This window comes from Saimiri boliviensis, chromosome 3 (genome assembly GCF_048565385.1).
Source record: "Saimiri boliviensis isolate mSaiBol1 chromosome 3, mSaiBol1.pri, whole genome shotgun sequence".
NCBI lineage: Eukaryota > Metazoa > Chordata > Mammalia > Primates > Cebidae > Saimiri > Saimiri boliviensis.
Window position 1 is genome coordinate 76689790 of NC_133451.1, and position 21750 is coordinate 76711539.

Here is a 21750-nt window from a genome sequence, read left to right on the forward strand (position 1 = left end):
TTTTTAAATATTCAAATAATAATTGGGAAAAAGAAAACCAAGCATTTTCAGCTAAACATGTTTTTTGAAAGAAACATCTTTCAATTAATCTATTTTTCTTTTCTTTTTGTTTTGAGACAGAATTTCGCTCTTGTTGCCCAGGCTGGAGTGCAATGGCACGATCTCAGCTCACTGCAACCTCCACCTCCCAGGTTCAAGCGATTCTCCTGCCTCAGCCTCCCAAGTAGCTGAGATTACAGGCATGTACCACCACACCTGGCTAATTTTGTATTTTTAGTAGAGATGGGGTTTCTCTCCATGTTGGTCAGGCAGGTCTCGAACTCCCAACCTCAGGTGATCTGCCTGCCTCAGCCTCCCAAAGTGCTGGGATTACAGGCCTGAGCCACCGTGCCTGGCCTCTATTTTTATTTTCAAATCAGAGAGTTTTCAGAGAAAAAGTAATGCCTTGAAAAAATTTTGTGTTTGGGGAAAAAATCCATTTTGATTATTCAACAACTTTAACCAAACGTGAAGTTATGTTGCAGAGGATTCAAATTCAAGGCTATATAGGAAACATCCCTGCAGTATCTATCAAAAATAATAACTGAGGCTGGACATGGTGGCTCATACCTGTAATCCCAGTACTTTGGGAGGCCGAAACAGGCAGATTACCTGAGGTCAGGAGTTCGAGATCAGCCTGGACAACATGGTGAAACCCCATCTCTACTAAAAACACAAAAATGAGTCAGGCGTGGTGGCGGGCAACTGTAATCCCAGCTACTCGGGAGGCTGAAGCAGGAGAACTGCTTGAACCTGGGAGGTAGAGGTGAGATCACGCCACTGCACTCCAGCTTGGGTGACAAGAGTGTGACTCTGTCTCAAAAAAACAAACAAAAAAAACAAAAACTGCAGCTAAGTAAAATAACAAACTGATTAGGTCATGGAATAAATGATAGCTGGAAGGGGTATGGTGGAAATATAAGAGAAAGAGATCAATGTTAATATACTAGTCAAGAGAACAAAATTAACATTTTTAATGTTAATATACTAGTCAAGAGAACAAAATTAACATTTTTAATTACTAGTTTTATTTTCAGAGCAACTCCTTTGAATTTCTAGGAAGAACAAACCTTTTCTTACCTACTTTACAGGATACCATGATGTCAAACACCACTTAAAAATTGTAACAAAGTGCTCTGTGTTTTTAAGAACCAAAAATAATGCAGAGAACACCAAAAAAGGAAGACAGAGAATACCTTTTTGACATTTGATAATATTTTCTTCAGTGCTTGCTCATTTATTTCACCTGAAGAATTATAAAAGCTGTAAAAGCCAAAATTAAAGGTATTTCAGAACATACTAAAAATATAAAGAATGTTATTAGTATTTTAGATTTTAGTTATTCCTAACCCAAACTATCCAAAGTTCATATATCTATTTGGCTGTTGGATGAAGTCCTAAAATAAATAGTAGAGAAAGTTCTCAAATTGACTTGAAGTGGTAGAAACATAGTCCATAAAGCAATGAAAAGGAAAAGGGAATAACTTAAGAGACAAATTTGGAGGATCATTTTTTTTGAACCAAAAACAATAAACTATCCATGAAACACGGGCATTAAAATGTAAGTTCACATAGCCAGTTCACAATTCAATCATTTTACTCATTTACATTTTTTACAACATTGATACATACAAAAGAATGTATAACCCGTAATAAAGCACAATAACAAAAGGGCGATTTATTCACTGCTAGTTACAAAAGCTATGTATTTTGGGAGGTGGCTGGACTTTTTGAGGTGGGGGAAGAAAATAGGTTTTGCTTTAGAATACTAGTCTTTGCTCAGGAGTTGGAATATCCAAGACGTAGGAAGAATCAAAAGACAATTCTAAAAGACTCTATTTCCAGGCCAGGCGCGGAGGCTCATGGCTATAACCCCAGCATTTTGGGAGGCCAAGGCAGGCAGATCACAAGGTCAGGAGTTCGAGACCATCCTGACCAACATGGTGAAAACCCATCTCTAAAAATAAAATAAATAAATACATAAAAAAGATTCTACTTCCAACTTTCTTTCCTTTCCAATAACAGAGACTGCAAATAATATTTTCTTCTTTTTACCATTCATTAAGATCAACAATATTTTCTATGATGGTGAAATATGTTACGCAAAATGCTTTATAATTTTTGGCAGGGCATGGTGGCTCATCACTTCGGGAGGCTGAGGCAGGTGGATGGCGTCAGCCCAGAAATTTGAGACTATCCTGGGCAACGTAGCAAAACCTCATCTACAAAAAAATACAAAAATTACCTAGGGGGTGGTGGTGTGTGCCTGTAATCCCAGTTTCTAGGGAGAGGGAGGTGGGAGGATCACTTGAGCCTGGGAGGCAGAGTTTGTAGTGACATGAGATGACACGACTGCACTCCAGCCTGGGCAACAGAGCAGACTGTGTTGTCTATTTATATTTACAATATTTTGTCTATTTACAGTTCCAATGTGAAAATATAAGAAATTCTCTAAATACAAGAATTTATTCCTATATTTTCCTAGAATAGTCCACTTCTGAGTTCCTCAAATCAGAGAATAAAGCAGTATATTAGGGTAAGATTAACAATAGGATATAGCTACATATCAGGTTAAAAAAAAAAGAAACAATAGGATAACAGTGTACATCATCTGTGGAAGCACTAAGTTTATGTGAAGTTTCTGGGGAGAACATGAAGAGGGTGGCATTTTATGCAGAAACTGATATGTAGAATTCATGTCAAATTGCCTAATTGTTTTTGGGACAGGGTCTCACGCTCTTTCATCTGGGCTGGAGTGCAGTGGTGTGATCTGGGCTCACTGAAGCCTTGACCTCTGCCCTCAAGCAATCCTTTCACCTCACTTTCCCTACTAACTGGGACTACAGGCATGTCACCATGCCCAGCTAGCTTTCTGTATTTTTTGTAGAGGGAGTTTTGCCATGTTACCCAGGCTGGTCTCCAACTCCCTGAGCTCAAGTGATCCACCCATACCTTGGCCTCCCAAAGTGCTGGAACTATAGGCATGAGCCACTATGACCCACTTGCATAAGTTTTAAAAAACCGACTTTAAGGCCGGGCGCGGTGGCTCAAACCTGTAATCCCAGCACTTTGGGAGGCCGAGGCGGGTGGATCACAAGGTCGAGAGATCGAGACCAACCTGGTCAACATGGTGAAACCCCGTCTCTACTAAAAATACAAAAAATTAGCTGGGCATGGTGGCTCGTGCCTATAATCCCAGCTACTCAGGAGGCTGAGGCAGGAGAATTGCCTGAACCCAGGAGGCGGAGGTTGCGGTGAGCCGAGATCGCGCCATTGCACTCCAGCCTGGGTAACAAGAGTGAAACTCCGTCTCAAAAAAAAAAAAAAAACAAAAAACAAACAAAAAAAAAAACCGACTTTAAGTTTCAGAAGCTGGGCACAGTGACTCACGCCTGTAATCCCAGCACTTTGGGAGGCTGAGGTGGGTGGATCACTTGAGGTCAGGGGTTTGAGACCAGCCTGGCCAGCATGGTGAAACCCTATCTCTAAATACCAAAAAAAAAAAAAAAAAAAAAAAAATTATCCAGGCATGGTAGTGCATGGCTGTAGTCCCAGCTAACTCATGAGGCTGAGGTGGGAGAACTGCTGGAACATGGGAGTTGGGAGATTGCAGTGAACTGAGATCACACCACTGCACTCCAGCCTGGCTGATAGAGTGAGGCCTTGTCTGAAAAAAAAAAAAGAAAAAAAAAAATATGTACACCTAGTTTCAGTAGGCCGGTACTTCCTCCAGAATTCTGAGGTAACCAAATCAGTGTATTTCAGTGGAAAAGTTTGATACACAATTTATTTAGCACAGGGTTAACAAACATTTTGTGAAGGACTGTATAGAAAATATTTCAGGCTTTGACAGCCATATCCAGTCTCTACTGCATATCTTTCCTCTTTGTTTTACAACCCTTAAAAATATAGTGAACAGTCTTAGATCCAGGGCCATATAAAAACATGTCATGAGGCTCTATTTTAGCAACCCCTGTATTAGAGCCAGAAGAGGAAGAAACTGCATAGTATGATGATGGATTAGAGCTCAAGAAATCCTTATTTTTCTAGTTTGTGTTCTACCATTAACTAGATCTGTGGCCTTGGTTAAATCATGAACTTTTCAGGCCTATTCTTATGTTGTTTAATGAAGTATGTAGTTATTTTCTGAATGAGAGGTATTTCACATGTCTCTCCTAATGCCGTCCCCACCTCGTGTGCGCCCCCACCCCGCCCAACCATGTAAGAAGAGCTAAAAGGCTCAGGCACTGGTTTCTCATCACTTAGATGGTTTCTTCAGGTCTTAGCCTCTACTAAGTTGGTCTAATCATTAATGTGGTTGAAAAAGATAATCACTTTTCACTCTTCCTTTAACTCTTTTGCTGGTCCACAGGATCCTTCAATAAAGTCCTTTTTATGAGTATCCACTAAGAATTCCTCAGTCATCTAACAAATATTTTCGTATATCCATTACACATATGGCAGTATAGAAGCTGTACCTTTTCCTGGCATAGCAGTTTAAGACCATACTAAGCTCCTTTTTTCTGCGATTTCCTACAGTTATTTCTCACTTTAACCATATGTTCCACTGTAATTCTTATACAACTTCAAAGATGTGCACAGTAGATAGTCTGTAAGACAGTTACACTGATTTTTCTTTTCTTTTTTTTTTGGAGTCAGGGTCTTGCTCTGTCACCCAGACTGGAGTGCAGTGCCATGACCTCACCTCACTGTAGCCTCTGTCTCCTGGGCTCAAGTGATCCTCCTGTCTCAGCTTTCCTAGTAGCTGGGACTACAGATGCATGCCACCACCATTCCTGGCTAACTTTTGTAATTTTAGTGGAGACAGTATTTCATCATGTTGCCCAGGCTGCTTGTGCTGATTTTTCTTGTGTGATCCATTTAAATCATAAAACCATTTCATTAAAACTATACCATGCTATGGTTACATGATTACATGTGTTTGCTTTGTGAAATTCATTCGTGTACTTTTCTATGTGTCTGTTATACTCAATAAAAAGCTAAAAAATATACAATGCATTATAGCTAACAGTACTATGACTATCTGTAGGACTGAGTGCAAGTTTTCACCCTAGAAAAGCAATAGGAAATGGGTTAAAGAACATAACCAGCTGAATGCAGTGGCTTACACCTGTAATCCCAGCACTTTGGGAGGCCAAGGAAGGAGGATGGCTTGAGCGCAGGAGTTTGAGACCAGCCTGGGCAACATGGCAAAACCCTGTCTCTACCAAAATACAAAAATTAGCTGGGTGTGGTGGTTGATGCTTGTGGTCCCAGCTACTTAAGAGGCTGAAGTGGGGAGGGTCACCTGAGCCCAGAAGGTCAAGGCTGCAGTGAGCTGTGTTTACAACACTGTACTCCAGCCTGGGTGACAGAGAACCTGTCTGAAAAAGAAAAACAAAGACCATAACCAGCCAACAGACAAAAGATAACACTAAAAAATACAACAAGTGAGGAACAAGTTGCTAAAATATGCTGGAATAAAAGGGTAGAAAAAAGGGCTGCTATTGATAATGTACAAGAACACCTCACTGAATTTATAATATGCAATGAGGTGACTGGGTGTGTGAAGGAAAAGCAATCCTCTAGGTAAACTGGTACCTGGGAAAGGTAATAAAGATCAGCTTAAAGTAATATAAATACAGAGAAGAACTACTAGGGTTGACAATGCACAAGTGATTTTTCAGCTATTTTAAAAAACCTTTCCAGTCTAATCCGTACCACCACGCATAGCTGATAATTAAGATAATCTGTTAGTTTTAAAAACTATTTCACCTGCAGAGAGTAAGTAATTTACACAATAGATCATTTACTTACTCTTACTAGCACCAGTACTTACCTAAAAAGCTGATAGCATGGAATATATTTCTGAATGTCTGGGAAAAAAAAGGATTTTTAGTTATTACATTAATTCAATTAACAATCATTTGAATAATACGTACTGAGCCTTTACCTCATGCTAGGAAGTACTTTACCACTGATTATCTGATTTTTATCCTCAGAAAAAATCTGAAACATATACTATCATTATTCCCCTTTCAAAGATGATATATAACAGGCAAACAGAGATAAGTGGCTTGCCCAATCCAGTGGTAGGGCCAGAGTTCAAAACCCAGAACCTTATCTGGAACCACAATGCTATATTTCCTCTAAACAATGGTCTAATAACTCCAACACAAAAGATAAATTCAAAGTTGCCACATTTTCACTGAGATCTAAAAAGGTTGTGTTCTAAATTTACCCAATTAATAAAATTACCTCTAAAGGAATTTAAAATGATGAAAATCTCCTTAACCGAAGCAATGGAAGAATATGTTGATCTTGGATTTTACCTGTTTAAACATCTGTGAGAATCCAACATTTAAAATAATTTGAGCAAATACCTTAGAGCTTAGCACTGTACCTAATACCACAATGTAGTTGCTCAGTAAACATTTGCTTAATTAAATCAAATACTCAGAAGCATGTTAGATACTTTGGGTAGCACACTAATGCTCTAAGGGCTCACTTCTATTTTTTAATTTTTAATTTTTTTTTTTTTTAGACGGACTTTCACTCTTGTTACCCAGGCTGGAGTGCAATGGCGTGATCTTGGCTCACCGCAACCTCCGCCTCCTGGGTTCAGGCAGTTCTCCTGCCTCAGCTTCCTGAGTAGCTGGGATTACAGGCACGCACCACCATGCCCAGCTAATTTTTTGTATTTTTAGTAGAGACGGGGTTTCACCATGTTGACCAGGATGGTCTCGATCTCTTGACCTCGTGATCCACCCGCCTTGGCCTCCCAAAGTGCTGGGATTACAGGCTTGAGCCACCGCATCCGGCCTATTTTTTAATTTTTAAAAAATAATCTTATATTGCTATAAAGGACTTGTTTTTAAATACTTCTGCTTTTGTTAAAGTATAAAATACTGAATTCTACATTTTCAAACACTATTATTTTAAGAATCAGTCTGTTCTCTTCACACTGCCTGTATGCCCAATACTTCTGGTCTTATTATATTTCTAAAAAAAATCTTGAATTATCTACCATAATAGTACAGAAGACATTAATGAAACTTCTTGGGCCTTCCTTGAGGTCTTTCCATTTTTCTTTCCATTTCTCTGAGAATTTCTGTTGATGTGCCTTAAACCTCTCAGCCATTGATACAAGCTCCTTTGGAATGGTCTGATTTGCTCTTTGCAGAATGTTAATCAATTCAAGGGCAACAAAGGGCTTGCTTTTAAAACTCAAGTGTCTGAAAAATAACAACAACAACAACAACAAAACTACAGTAAAATTATAAACTACAGGGTTTCAACGCTTCTGGGTTGGTGCTGCGGTGGCATTTCTGACTGTGGAAGCCTCAGTTTCCTAGTCGTCCGATGAGCCTGAACAGCAGCAGGAAAGTACCACTGTAAGCCATGAGATGTCTGGTGTGAATTGGAAACTCTTTGTATTTGGTGGCCTTGCCTCTATCATTGCTGAGTTTGGAACTCCCCTATGGACCTTACCAAAACACAATTTCAGGTTCAAGGCCAAAGCAATGATGTTCGTTTCAAAAAGAAACAAAACACAGAGGGATGTTTCACCCTTTGTTTCCAGTAAAACACCCGAAAGAGGAAGGTGTATTGGCTCTGTATTCAGGAATTGCTCCTGCTTTGCTAAGACAAGTGTAATATGGCACCATTAAAATTGAGATTTGCCAGGTGCGGTGGCTCAAGCCTGTAATCCCAGCACTTTGGGAGGCCGAGGCGGGTGGATCATGAGGTCAAGAGATCGAGACCATCCTGGTCAACATGGTGAAACCCCGTCTCTACTAAAAATACAAAAAATTAGCTGGGCATGGTGGCGCGTGCCTTTAATCCCAGCTACTCAGGAGGCTGAGGCAGGAGAATTGCCTGAACCCAGGAGGTGGAGGTTGCAGTGAGCTGAGATCGCGCCATTGCACTCCAGCCTGGGTAACAAGAGTGAAAGTCTGTCTCAAAAAAAAAAAAAGAAAAGAAAAAATTGAGATTTACCAAAACTTGAAGCAATTATTTGTAGAATGTTTAGAAGATGAAACTCTTTTAATTAACATGAGCTGTGGGGTAGTGTCAGGAGTGATATCTTCCACAACAGCCAATCTCACCTATGTTCTAAAGATTCTAATGCAGGCTCAAGGAAGCTTGTTCCAAGGGAGCATGATTGGCAGCTTCATCGATATATACCAACAGGAAGGCACTGGGGTCTGTGGAGGGGTGTGGTTCCAACTTGCTCAGCATGCTGAGCAAGTCATTGTGGGAGTAGAGCTACCAGTCTATGACATTACTAAGAAGCACTTAATATTGTCAGGAATGATGGGAGACACAATTTTAACTCACTTTGTTTCCAGCTTTACATGTGGTTTGGCTTGGGCTCTTGCCTCTAATCTGGTTGATGTGGTATGCACTTACATGATGACCTAGAGGGCAATCATGGGACATGTGGATCTGTACAAGGGCACTTTGGATGTTATTTTAAAGATGTGGAAACATGAGGGATTTTTTTGCACTCTATAAAGAATTTTGGCCAAACTGGCTTTGGCTTGGACCCTGGAACATCATTTTTTAAATTACATATAAGCAGCTCAAGAGGCTTCAAATCTAAGGACTGAATTCTACGTGAGCCCAGCCCTGCCAGCCTTTCTATTCATTTTCCCCTTTCCCGTGTTCAAATATATTTGACGAAGTTGTAAGTGTTTACCAAACCACTGGTCTCCTAAGGACCTCCTGATGTAAGAAGAGTAGGATGGGTCAAAGTTACTTATATGTTTGTGTTACCATGTTGGCTTTTCCCTGAGACAAAGTGTTAACATTGAGACTCTAGCCCCAGATTGGTGTCTTCTATGACAATGGATACTGATGGATAACACTGAAAACGGTCTGCTTTCCAAATGTGGGTTAAATGTAATTGGTTAGCCCGAGACTTGGGCTAGAGCAGAAGGCAGAGGCCAGGGTGGTTACTGCTATACATGTTACAGGCCTTGGTTCTCATTAAAGTATTTATTGGCAGAAAAAAAAAGTATAAACTCTATTAACATATATATAAAACATAAGACAAAAGCCCAATTTCCTTAAGTAATATGATTACAAATCACTAAAAGCAAAATAGTCTAGTACTAATGCAGTCAAAGATGGAACAGGCCTATCCTTTTCAAAGAAAAAGACCAAGAAAAAAAGTAAAAATATGAAAAAGCAAACCCTCTTTTGTACTTAAGAAATGCAAATTAAAATGCCATTTTTTCACTTATCAACTTGGCAAAGATTAAAAGATTTGATAACACCTAGTGTTGGCAAGAGCAAGGGGGCTGGGCCCAGTGACTCACACCTGTAATCCCAGCATTTTGGGAGGCTGACGCCGGCAGATCACCTGAGGTCAGGAGTTCAAGATCAGCTTGGTCAACATGGTGAAACCCCATCTCTACTAAAAATACAAACATTAGCTGGGTGTGGTGACAGGCACCTGTAATCCCAGCTATTTGGGAGGCTGAGGCAGGGAGAATCACTTGAACCTGAGAGGCAGAGGTTGCAGTTAGACAGGATCATACCACTGCACTCCGGCCTTGGCGACAGAGCGAGAGTCTGCCTCAGAAAAATATGGGGACCTAGGCACTTTTATATACTGTGGAGAAGCCTAAAATAGCATAAGTTTTCTAAAAGGCAATCAGCTAGTCTACCTCCAGGAATCACTCAGACAAAGGCACAAAGATATGTACAATATTAAAAAAAAAATGTTCATGGTAATACTGTTTATGTTAACAAAAAAGAAAAATAGAAAATCATTCTTAGATGGTTAAATTATGGTATGTCCATATAACAGGATATATGCAGCCAGCAGAAAGAATGGTGTTTCATGCCTGTAATCCCAACATTTTGGGAGGCCATGGTGGCAGGAGTGCTTGAGCCTAAGAGTTGGAGACAAGCCTGGGCAGCAAAGTGAGATCCTGTCTCTACATACAATAAAAAATTAGCCAGGCATGGTAGTGCATACCTATGGTCCCAGCTAAATGGGACGCTGAGGCAGGAGGATTGCTGGAGCCCAGGAGGTTGAGGCTGCAGTGACCAGTGTTTGTGCCACTACACTCCAGCCTGGCTGACAGAGCGAGACCTCATCTCAAAAAAGTGCACACACACACACACACACACACACACACACAACAAAAAAAAAAACAGAAAAGAAAGAGTGATGAGTTATACACACAGATACTATTCTGTACTAGTGATATCTTGGGAGATATTAGGCACATATAGTAAGATCCCATTTGTGTAAGTCAAAAATATATACATTTGGCCAGGCACAGTGGCTTATGCCTGTAATCCCATCACTTTGGGAGGCTGAGGCGAGAGGACCACTTGAGGTCAGGAGTTGGAAGACCAGCCTGGCCAACATGGTGAAACCCTGTCTCTACTAAAAACACACAAAAAATAGCCAGGCGTGGTGACATGCGCCTGAGCTACCCGGGGGGCCGAGGCAGGAGGATCTCTTGAACTCGAGAGGCAGAGGTTGCGATGAGCTGAGATTGTGCCATTACACTCCAGTCTGGGTGACAGAACGAGATTCCATCTCAAAACAAAAACAAAAAACACATATTTTGTTTTGAGATGGAATCTCGTTCTGTCACCCAGACTGGAGTGCAGTGGCACAACACACACACACACACACTCTCTCTCTCTCTCTCTCTCTCTCTCTCTCTTACATTTGTGTGTTTTGTGAATATTGCAAGCTAGTAAAAAATATCCATGGAACAGTAGTTGCCACTAAGGAAATTAATGAGAGTTTAAATGCTTTATTTCTTACTTTACATATTTCTATTTTTAAACTTTTAAAGTAGCAAACAAAAATAACATACAGTATGAGTGGAAACTGATAAAATCTTTCTGGAAAGCAATCTGCTAATGCAGATCAAAAACTTTGTGAGTGTTCATACCCCGTGACACAGTAATACCATATCTAGGAATCTATAATAGATAAAGCCAAATATTGATATACAAGGATGTTCACTGTAGTATACTTTATAATAATGAAAAACTGGAAACAGATCATTTTAACTTATTTAAAGGACTGCTTAAATCACAGTAAGGCCACAGAGTGGAATACAATGCAGTTATGAAAAATGATATTGTAGGCGGGCATGATGGCTCACGCCTGTAATTCCAGCACTTTGGGAGACCAAGGCAGGTAGATCACTTTAAGTCAGAAGTTTGAGAACAGCCTGGCCAACACGATGAAACCCTGTCTCTAATACAAAAAATTAGGCAGGCATGGTGGTAGGTGCCTGTCATCCCAGCTACTCGGGAGGCTGAAGCAGGAGAATCACTTGAACCTGGGAGGCAGAGATTGCAGTGAGTCAAGATCGCGCCACTGCACTCCAGCCTGGGCAACAGAGTGAGATTCTACCTCCAAAAAAAAAAAAAAAAAAAAGAAAGAAAAGAAAAGAAAAAAGAAAAGAAAAACGATATTGTAGAGGATTATGTAACACCAAAAAGTGATCCTGGCACAATATGATGCCAAACCTTTTTTGCTTAAAAATATATATACACCACCAATTTTGCTTAAAAATATATATACACATACAGAGAAAAACTGTATGTTAGATAATCAGAAAACTCCCTATATGTTTCATTCATTCATTTTATTGATTGATTGACTGAGACAGAGTTTCGCTCATTGCCCAGGCTGGAGTGCAATGGTGTGATATCGGCTCACCACAACCTCAACCTCCACCGCCCAGGTTCAAGTGATTCTCCTGCTTTAGCCTCCCAAGTAGCTGAGATTACAGTCATGTGCCACCATGCCTGGCTAATTTTGTATTTTTTAGTAGAGATGGGGTTTCTCCATATTTGTCAGGCTGGTCTCAAACTCCCGACCTGAGGTGATCCACCAATCTCGGCCTCTCAAAGTGCTGGGATTACAGGCATGAGCCACTGCGCCCAGCCCATGTTATTTATTTTTAACATTTTTTTCCCTATATATTTTAAATGTTCCCCCGTTTTTCTTTTCTCTGAAAGAAAAGCTGCCACCCGCTATAACTGCTTTACTGCCCACCCCTCAAACCCTTTGCAGCCTGGTCTCTTCCCCATTACACTCCAGAAATTACTGATGATTTTCAGTCAGCTAATAAACCAATTACTGCATTTTTTCAGTTCTCATCTTGCAACTTTTCTGCAGTACTTAACATTTTCTCTTTTTCCTTGGTCTTCCTATTACTGGGCCATCTTCCTGCCAACTAAATTGCAGGTGTTTCATCCTATTTTTCCCTGGCAGTAATCTTATCTGCTTCCTAAGTCTCATACTATTTCTTACTTTAGATCAGTCCATGGCCATAATTTTAACTGCAAAATAAGTGTAACATATCCTTTTTTTAAATTACTTTAAATTTAATATATATTGCTTTTTTTTTTTTTTTTTGGGAGACAAAGTCTCACTCTGTTGCCCAGGCTGGAGTGCAGTGGCATGATCTTGGCTCATTGCAACCTCTGCCTCCCAGGTTCAAGTAATTTTCATGCCTCAGCCTCCCAAGTAACTGGGATTATAGGCGTATACCACTATACCTGGCTAATTTTTGTATTTTTTAGTAGAGACGGGTTTCACCATATTGGCCAGGCTGGTCTTGAACTTCCAACCTCAGGTATCCACGTAGGCCTCCCAAAATGCTGGGATTACAGGTGTGAGCCACCATGCCCAGCCTCTATATTTCTCGATTTAAAAACAGTAATTTGGCTGGGTGCAGTGGCTCACTCCTGTAATTCCAGCACTTTGGGAGGCAGAGGCGGGTGGATCACAAGGTCAGGAGTTCAAGATCAGCCTGGCCAAGATGGTGAAATTCGTCTCTACTAGAAATACAAATTAGGTGAGTGCAGTGGCAGGCGCCTATAATCCCAGCTACTTGGGAGGCTGAGGCAGGAGAATCGCTTGAACCTGGGCAGCAAAGGTTGCAGTGAGCCGAGATCATGCCACTGCACTGCAGCCTGGGCAACACAGTAAGACTCCACCTCAAAACAAGCAAAAAAAAAAACCACTATGCTGACCCCTTTCAGCATAAACTATCATATACAGGAGACACAAATGACTCAAATATAGGAGAAATAAATGACTCACCAATCGTATACACAACTTCAACATCATCCATTTGGGAATCAGTAATGCTGTTCTTGGCTTCACCTTTAACTTCCCCAAGAAGAAAACCTTCCTATGAAGATAAAGAGGCAGTATATGGAATACACTGATAGAATTACTGTTCGGTCACTTAACTAACCAGTATTGACTGGGTATTTTACTACATATACAAGTATGTGCTACCAGTTGGAGGCACAAGAAAGATCTAAGATGCTTCTAGTGTACTTGGGAAACATGAAGAGTTAAATAAAAATGAGAAGAGGCCAGGCACAGTGGCTCACACCTGTAATCCCAGCACTGGGAGACCACGGTGGGCAGATGGCTTGAGCCCAGGAGTTCAAGACTAGCCTGGGCAACACAGTAAAACCCCTCTCTTTAAAAAAAAAAAAAAAAAAAAAATACAAGAAAAAGTAGGCATGCTGGCACACGCCCGTAGTCCGAGCTACTCAGGATCACCTAGGCCCAGGAGGTTGAGGCTGCAGTGATTTGTGATCACGCCACTGTATTCCAGCCCAGGTGACAGAGTAAGACCCTGTCTCAAAAGAAAAAAAGTAGAAATAAAGAGGGGAGGAAGCAGAAAGAGATTAACCTGGCCCAAAATAATTAGAGAAGGCCCTGGAGAGCAAGCACAGATTAGACTTTAAAGGGCTGGGCAATATATGTGTAGGCAGAGCATGGAACACTCAGCACACTTGTAAGGACAGAAGACTTAAAGCCAGAAATGAGCACATACTGAGCAGGGAGTAGAGCACTTTGCCTTGGAGCAGAAGGAAATCAAAGATAAATTAGAGCCAGCCAATAATGGAACACCCTGAATGACCAGCCAAAGAATCTGGATTTAACCACATGTGCTTCTGGGAGTTAGAGAAACCTTCAGAGTTATGAAACGACATGATTAGTGTTTTCTGATTAAAACTCATGCACAATATGAAAGATTAAAATTCAATTTCAGAGTCTGCTTTCTAAAAGGAGTGCTGAGAGCCTAATTCTTTTAAAACTACTTGTATTCTGCCACCTCAGTGGTAATTTATCTGAGTTTCGGAGAATTACATTTCTCTAGGCCCACTGAAAGACCCAACGTGCTTGACAGACAATGAAGACTTTATATCTTTTTCTTTTTGACAAGGGTCTAGCTCTGTCACCCAGGCTGGAGTGCACTGGTGCAATCACTGCTCACTGCAGCTTTGACCTCCTGGGCTCAAGCAATCCTCCTGCCTCAACCTCCCAAGCAGCTGAGACTACAGGCATGCGCCACCACATTGGGCTAATTTTTAAAATTTTTTTGGCCAGGCGTGGTGGCTCATGCCTGTAATCCCAGTACTTTGGGAGGCCGAGGTGGGCGGATCATGAGGTCAAGAGATCGAGACCATCTTGGCCAACATGGTGAAACCTCGCCTCTACTAAAAATACAAAAATTAGCCAGGCGTGATGGCACAAGCCTCTGGTCCCAGCTACTTGGGAGGCTGAGGTGGAAGAATCGCTCGAACCCAGGAGGCAGAGGTTGCAGTGAGCCGAGATTGAGCCACTGCACTCCAGCCTGGCGACAGAGCAAGACACTGTCTTTAAAAAAAAATTTTTTTTTTTTGTAGACATGAAGTCTCCTTAAGTTGCCCAGACTGGTCTTTAACTCCTGGGCTCTAATAATCCCGCTGCCTCTGCCTTCTAAAGTGCTGGAATTACAGGAAGATTTTATATTCTTTATAATTAATGATGCTTTTTCCCCCTAAAAGTAAAAAAGGGGTATTTCCATAATATGAGTCTTTACTGGAATTACACGGGGATCCAGAATCTAGCATTCTTGATTTTCTAAATCCAGAATCTAGCATTCTTGATTTTGATACTCCCAAAGGCAAACTCAGGGAAGGCAAGCAGGGGCAATTCAAGTGCGACTACCCAGAAAAACCACCTTTAAAGGCTTTCAGAAAAAGATCTGAGAAACAGGGGTCTCTCTAGCACTCAGGTACTTCCCAAGGGCTAATCCTGAGGACTTAAGGATCCATTCTACCTACGCTAAAGACATTCAAACATAATTTCCACAGCTACACATACATTTTAAATTGTCATATATTTGCTCTTTACTGGGTATTAATTTATAAGGTTATATGAAATTGTATAAATAAAATATACCAATTCCAACCTTTATTAGGATCGTGCTAGAAAGCAGTTTTGTAATTTTTATATTTTGTAGAGACTGGGTCTCACTAGGTTGTCCCTGATGTCTCTAACTCATGGGCTCAGGTGATCCACCCGCCTCGGCCTCCCAAAGTGCTGGAATTATAGGTGTGAGCCGCCCCACCCCGCCTATATTAAGGCAATTGTAAGACAGACGTTATATCTTAAAATGAACTTAGCAGAAATTACTAGGCATTGTACAGCAGGATATTCTCCGAACTGTATTACACAGCAGGGAGGTGTATTTTAGATGCTTAGAATTTCTTTCTGCAAGTTACTGAAAGTACTACAGGACATAAACGACTTTCGAGCTCAGTTTTACAGTGGTTCTCTGATTCACAAAACTAAGAAAATAAGCAATGTACTTTAAAAAACGTTTAACAAATTTAATAACGCAAATAAAAAGTTATCTTATATACCAGATTAAGCTGTTCTACCCACTAAGATTTGCCAAAAAAAGAGCCACTGGATGCAACAGCTATTTTTATTCCCTCACGATCCTACCATCTCAACACACCCAAAAAGTCCGGCTGGCTTTGCAAACGTCCGTCGGGCGTCGCGAGAAACGGAAAGTTAACCGCAGGCTCCGCAGAGCAGCGGTTGGACGCTCCGTGAACTTTCCATCTTTTCACGCCCAAGTTTCCACAGCGAAAGGGGCGCTGAGGCAAGATGGGGGAGTGTGGGACACTTGGGTCGGAAAAGAGAAGTACACGGAGGGTAGCAAAGGGAGGGCTCATGCTGGAGACGACTTCGTGGGCACGCGACATCTGAGGGACCGCAGAGGGGGAGAGAAGGCAGAGCCGCGACAGCCGGGAGGAGGCGCGGTGACGTCGGGGGTGCCCGCGGGCGAGGACCAGGGCAACGGCGGGGAGGCAGGCCGCGCGCAGGGCTCTTCCCAGGCGACTCCGGACCCCGCCCCGTCCCTCGGCTCACCGTGTCCGAGTCCGTGTTGAGGTGCTGGAAGGCGAGTGCGCCGAGCACAAAGCCCGAGAGCACCGCCGACGTGCTCTCGCCCTCCATGCTGCCGCCGCCGCCTCGGGCTGCACTAGAGGTCTAGTGCCCGGCGCGCAGGGCCCGCATCCTGTGGCGGCGGCGAGGCGGGGCCCGACCAGGGGGCGCGGCCCAGTGAGGGGGCGGGGCCTGCGCCGGCGCACGGGCCGCTGTGCTCTCCGCGGAGGGACGGGGCGCGGGGGCTGAGGACGGGCGCGGGCGGGTCCCCAGCCTCGCGCTCTGCTCCTCCTTTGCTCCTGCTGGCGGTTTCTCCCGGAAGGCGGGTCCGTGCCGGCACCCCTGCACAGGGCCGCGAACCGCGTTTCGGTGGCCTGCGACTGCTGGGCGACCTGTCACAAAGACGCAAAGCTAGCAAAATGAACACGATTGACAGGGTCATTTTAAGACCAGCAGTGGTTACAAGAATCAGAGTTGCGTAGCAACGTTACGATACCACAATGGATACGCTACGATGGATATGTTCTTAGCTTTGAAACTGCATTTTAGTGCCCCTCACTCACTGAAACGTCTAGAATACTAATAACCATTTGGGGTTGTCTCTTCTAGAACTCTCCAGTCATGCTCTGTGTGTTACCTTGCTTTTAGAAAACTTCAGCCTAATTTAAACGGTACATGGATTTGTAATGTTCTGATAGTTTCATGATGGGCACAGTCATAGTGTGCTGGTTCATTTAATGTAAATGATAAGGTGAGTGGACACACACACGTAAAGCGATGGTTTTTTAAATGAAAGTCAGCATAATATCAGACTACTGAATTAGTGTGACACATTTGTTGTCCAGCAGTCGTGTTTGGCTGAGTAACACAAAATACATGCATATATATATAATTAATGCTTATATATTTATTCCCTACAATTAAGTTTCTTGCCTTCGTTTTGTAGGGGTGAAGGGAAAGCTCTGCCCTCTAAAGGTTCACTGGCGTGAACTAGCAAAAGAAAAGGTGAACAGAAGAGAAGGGCATACAAATTTATTTTTATTTTTTCCTTTTTGGAGACCGAGTCTCACTCTGTCGCTGGAGTGCAGCGAAAGCATCTCCTTTCACTGCAGCCTCTGCCTCCCGGGTTCAAGAGGTTCTTCTGCTTCAGCCTCCTGAGCAGCTGGGATTACAGGCATCTGCCACTAAGCCTGGCTAATATTTTTTGTATTTTTATTAGAGACGAGGTTTCACCTTGTTGAGCAGGCTGGTCTCGAACTCCTGACCTCAGGTGATCTGTCAGCCTCAGCCTCCCAAAGTGCTGGGATTACTGATGTGGCCAGCGCTCCTGGCTGGCATACAAATTTATCAATATGCCCTGGAGAAAATCACAGGAGAGTGATTACCCAATAACCCCATGAGGTTCAGATGCTTATGTACACTTTTTCATAGGGGTGAGGGAGATGGAGGAATGTAAGTACTTTTGAGGGTCACAAATGGTTCTTTGGATGAGCCTGAGAGATGGATGATTGCTTGCAAAGGATTCTTTTTGGAAGTTGGATGAGCCCAGGCGGAAATCAATGGCTTCTGACAAAGTTCCTCTGGGCTCTAGATTTGATGTTTGACTTTCAGTCTTCTTGCAGTCAGTAGATAATGAAATTTCAACGAAGGGGTGGAAGACAATTGTTGTCGGGTTGATAAAGAGTGGACAGTCATGCAGGAGTATGATTATGCAAAGGGAGTACGATCTAATGGTAATAAGCCGGGAGAACTTAGCATGGACTGTTAGTTCAGGTTCTTCTCTGTGTCCTTGTGTCTTCAGAGGTAAGGATGTTCCTTTTCTCTATGTAAGGGGAGGGTGCCTCTCAAATGGGGGTCTTATGACCTACTTCAGGGAAGGACACCAGGTTTTATGGCCTGCCTCAGGGCAGATGGCCAGAGTATTCTTTCAATGGTTATGGCCTGCTTCAGGGGAGAAGGAGTGAGGGGAAGGTGAAAATGACCTCTTTGCTTTTGCTGTTTTCTCAAATGCTCAGGTCCTATACTATTTTGGAGTAGTGTGTCCTGAACCCCATCACTAGTTTTACTGCCTGCAATCCAGAGCAGCACAGTAGATGAACGAAATATTCCTTCCAAAGCCAAAAAATCTCGGGTATGCGTGGCAATAAAGAGAAATAGTAGATGAGAGTAAAGGAATACATAAATGGGTTATATAATGAGGGAAATCCAATATTCATTAAGACCTCCAAAGAAACTCAAAGTGAGGGATAATATTGTCTCTTAGCTCAATTATATTAGATGGCTGAAATAATGAAGATACATATTGCTAAGAACTCTGCTTTTGAAACCTGGAGAGATCAAATGGAAGCCTGAGTGGCCACACCCCGGGAGGCATTTTCATATGACAGGCTGACGACTGGACAGATTATTAATGACTGAATGGGGTTTTAGAAATGTGCTGCTGTCTTTTAACTCTGATGATTCTTTTGCTATAAGGAATAGGTGGTCAAAGATAAAGGATTTGTCTGTAGTATAGCAAAAAAGAAAATAAAAATTTAGTCTTTGTCCTGAGTTCCTGGCATGGAGCTTCTAAAACCTTAGGAATTTATTGGTTTTTGTATGTTTAATAATGACTCATGGGAGAGTGTATGTACGTTCTTGAACTGCTGTAAAGAAATACCTGGCTAGGAACAGTGGCTGATGCCTGTAATCTCAGCACTTTGGGAGGCTGAGATGGGTGGATCACCTGAGGATAGGAGTTCAAGACCAGCTTAACCAACACAGCGAAACCCCATCTGTATTAAAAATAAAAAAAACTATAGCTGCACACCAGCTACCAAAAACAAAAACAAAAACAAAAACTAGCCAGGGACCCATGGTTGGCTGAAAGCCAGCTTCTATGAACATTGCTGCCCTCTAACCTTCTCTGCCACAGCATCAGTGAGCATGGGGGGCTATTAACTCAGGCCATTCTTACAAGATGCAGGATTCCTGTAATGAGACTTTGGCTCAAGGACTCTCCATCAGCCTGGCTAAGTTTATGTTAGCTTGCACTGAAGTCTGAGACGCCTATCCTTCCCTTTCTCCTTTCCCCGGGTGTCAGACAAGCATGGATTTCTGCAGCCTCTCCTTGCTTACTCCTGCTCTCTTCCCTTTATTCTTTACAGACACTTCCCCAGTAGGTCTCTCTCTAGCACGTGGACTCCTATCTTTCAGTCTGCTTTTCAGAGCATCCAAAGTGAAACAGAATGCTTACTTTTTCACATGACCTATGAAGGACTTTCAGAACCATAAATATCACATTTTCAAATATCTTCCAACTAAAAAAAAAACCTTAAAGGTCCACTGCCTGAGCCCCCAGGGGGACCAACGAGTGGGCATCTCCCTTAAAAAAACCACCACCACCAACAAAAAACCTTCAAATACAAACATACTCAAAATATAATATGATGAATTTTATTTTTTAATTATAGAAATGATTTATTTCTAATGGCAAACATAATTTTTTTTTTAGACAGAGTCTCAATCCTGTTGCCCAGGCTGGAGTATAATTATATGATCATGGCTCACTGCAGCCTCCACCTCCCAGGGTCAAGCAATTCTCCTGCCTCAGCCTCCTGAGTATCTGGAACAGGTGCACGCCACCATCCCTGGCTTATTTTTTGATGTTTTGTTGAGACAGCAGGGGTGGTCTCACTATGTGGCCCAGGCTGATCTCCTGAGCTCAAGCAATCTTCCCACCTCAGCCTCCCAAAAGGCTGGGATTACAGGTGTGAGCCACTGCACCTAGATAAATATTATTTTTTAAGGCTGTTATCTGGGAAATACTATTATAAACACGTTTTGTTTTCTTTGTAATATTTTTGTGTATTGAAAAAGTAATGAGAGTTTTACAAATCTGGCCGGGTGTGGTGGCTTACACCTATAATCCCAGCACTTTGGGAGGCCGAGGCGGGAAGATCACAAGGTCAGGAGATCAAGACTATCCTGGCTAACGTGGTGAAACCCCGTCTCTACTAAAAAATACAGAATATTAGCTGGGCATGGTGGCATGCACCTGTAGTCCCAGCTACTCTGGAAGCTAAGGGAGGAGAATTGCTTGAACCCGGGAGGAATCCGGGAGGTGGAGGTTGCAGTGAGTTGGGATTGTGCCACCGCACTTCAGCCTGGCAACAAAGCTAGACTCCATCTCAAATAATAATATAATAATAATAATAATAATAATAATAAAATTGAAAAAACTTTAGGTCGGGCACGGTGGCTCATGCCTGTAATCCCAGCACTTTGGGAGGCCCAGGTGGGCAGATCATGAGGTCAGAAGATTGAGACCATCCTGACCAACATAGTGAAACCCTGTCTCTACTAAAAAATATTAGCTTGGCGTGATAGTGCATGCCTGTAGTCCCAGCTACTCGGGAGGCTGAGGCAGGAGAACTGCTTGAACCCAGGAGGTGGAGATTGCAGTGAGCCAAGATCATGTCACTGCACTGCAGCCTGGGCGACAGTGCAAGACTCGATCTCAAAAAAAAAAAGTCTCTGATTAAACTTGATATAACACTAAGATTATAGACACAGAAATAAATTTATCTGAAGTTCCAGGGAAATTTCAATTTGTTATTATTTCATTCTGTCTATTAAAGAGGCATAAGGACAAACATCCTTAAGAAATATGCCTGCTCAGGATGCACCTCTACTTGGCGACCTGCAGGGGGCACTGTAATAGTAGTTATGAAGGAAAAGGCCTCTGATGGAGACCATAGGGATTATTATTATGTCAAAGTAGTTAATAAGGCCTAATCTGTTATAATGTGTTAAAATAGGCTGCTTTGAAAAATCCATGGTGATTTAGTAAAAATGACTTAAATGACGTAGCTTGGATAAGAATCATTAGTGTTAAAAAATACCCTTGCACATCCACAAATGTATAAACAATGGAACGCTGGCAAAGGATTTAAAGTAACTGTAGAAATAGTGGTGCTGACTCATGCTTTAAGAATTATTGCAGTGCTTGCTTCGGCAGCACACATACTAAAATTGGAAAGATACAGAGAAGATTAGCATGGCCCCTGCACAAGGATGACACGCAAATTCGTGAAGTGTTCCATATTTAAAAAAAAAAAAGAAGAATTATTGCAGACAGGCTTAAGAACCTAATTTGAATTCCAACAGAGTCCTCCTTAAGATAAATTCCAAGAGCAAAGTAAAAGTTTCAGCAGTGTTAGTTCAACGAAACCTGAGATGGCATTCTCACAGGGAATTCTAGGAGGCATTAGTTTGATCTGAGCTTGTATGGACAACTCTAGGTGTAAGGTTGTTTGTGGTAGAAAATTAATTTCTATAGCTTCAGTGAATAATTTACACTAGTTTAAATAGTGAATAAATGATGGGCTTGGGTTAAACACAAAAAAGCACCTCCTCCGGGTGAGGTGGTTCACACCTGCAATCCCAGCTACTAGAGAGGCTGAGGCAGGAGGATCACTTGAGCCCAGGAATTCGAT

General features: G+C 42.2%; 1 protein-coding gene, 1 non-coding gene and 1 pseudogene across 3 annotated transcripts in view; 2 read left to right on the top strand and 1 right to left on the bottom strand.

Annotated features, from left to right (window-relative positions):
- The window catches only part of ABRAXAS1 (abraxas 1, BRCA1 A complex subunit), a 26192-nt gene extending 9773 nt beyond the window's left edge, over positions 1-16419 (bottom strand). The window contains exons 1-4 of one of the 2 annotated variants that reach the window (XM_003923971.4): positions 16259-16419; positions 13136-13226; positions 5879-5915; positions 1236-1302 (exon numbers count right to left, since the gene is read on the bottom strand). In XM_003923971.4, the coding sequence (XP_003924020.1) occupies positions 1236-1302; positions 5879-5915; positions 13136-13226; positions 16259-16345 (282 nt within the window). In that variant the 5' untranslated portion in view covers positions 16346-16419. Of the gene's footprint in view, positions 1-1235; positions 1303-5878; positions 5916-13135; positions 13227-16258 lie in introns of those variants that run through there. The other variant, XM_074396382.1, reaches the window with a different exon arrangement.
- On the top strand, positions 6763-8739 carry LOC104650722 (brain mitochondrial carrier protein 1-like; annotated as a pseudogene).
- Positions 16420-21256: 4837 nt separating the features above from the next.
- LOC120363712 (U6 spliceosomal RNA) lies at positions 21257-21363 on the top strand. Its single transcript, XR_005579165.1, has one exon. It is a non-coding gene; the product is annotated as a U6 spliceosomal RNA (small nuclear RNA).
- The last annotated feature ends 387 nt before the right edge of the window (positions 21364-21750 follow it).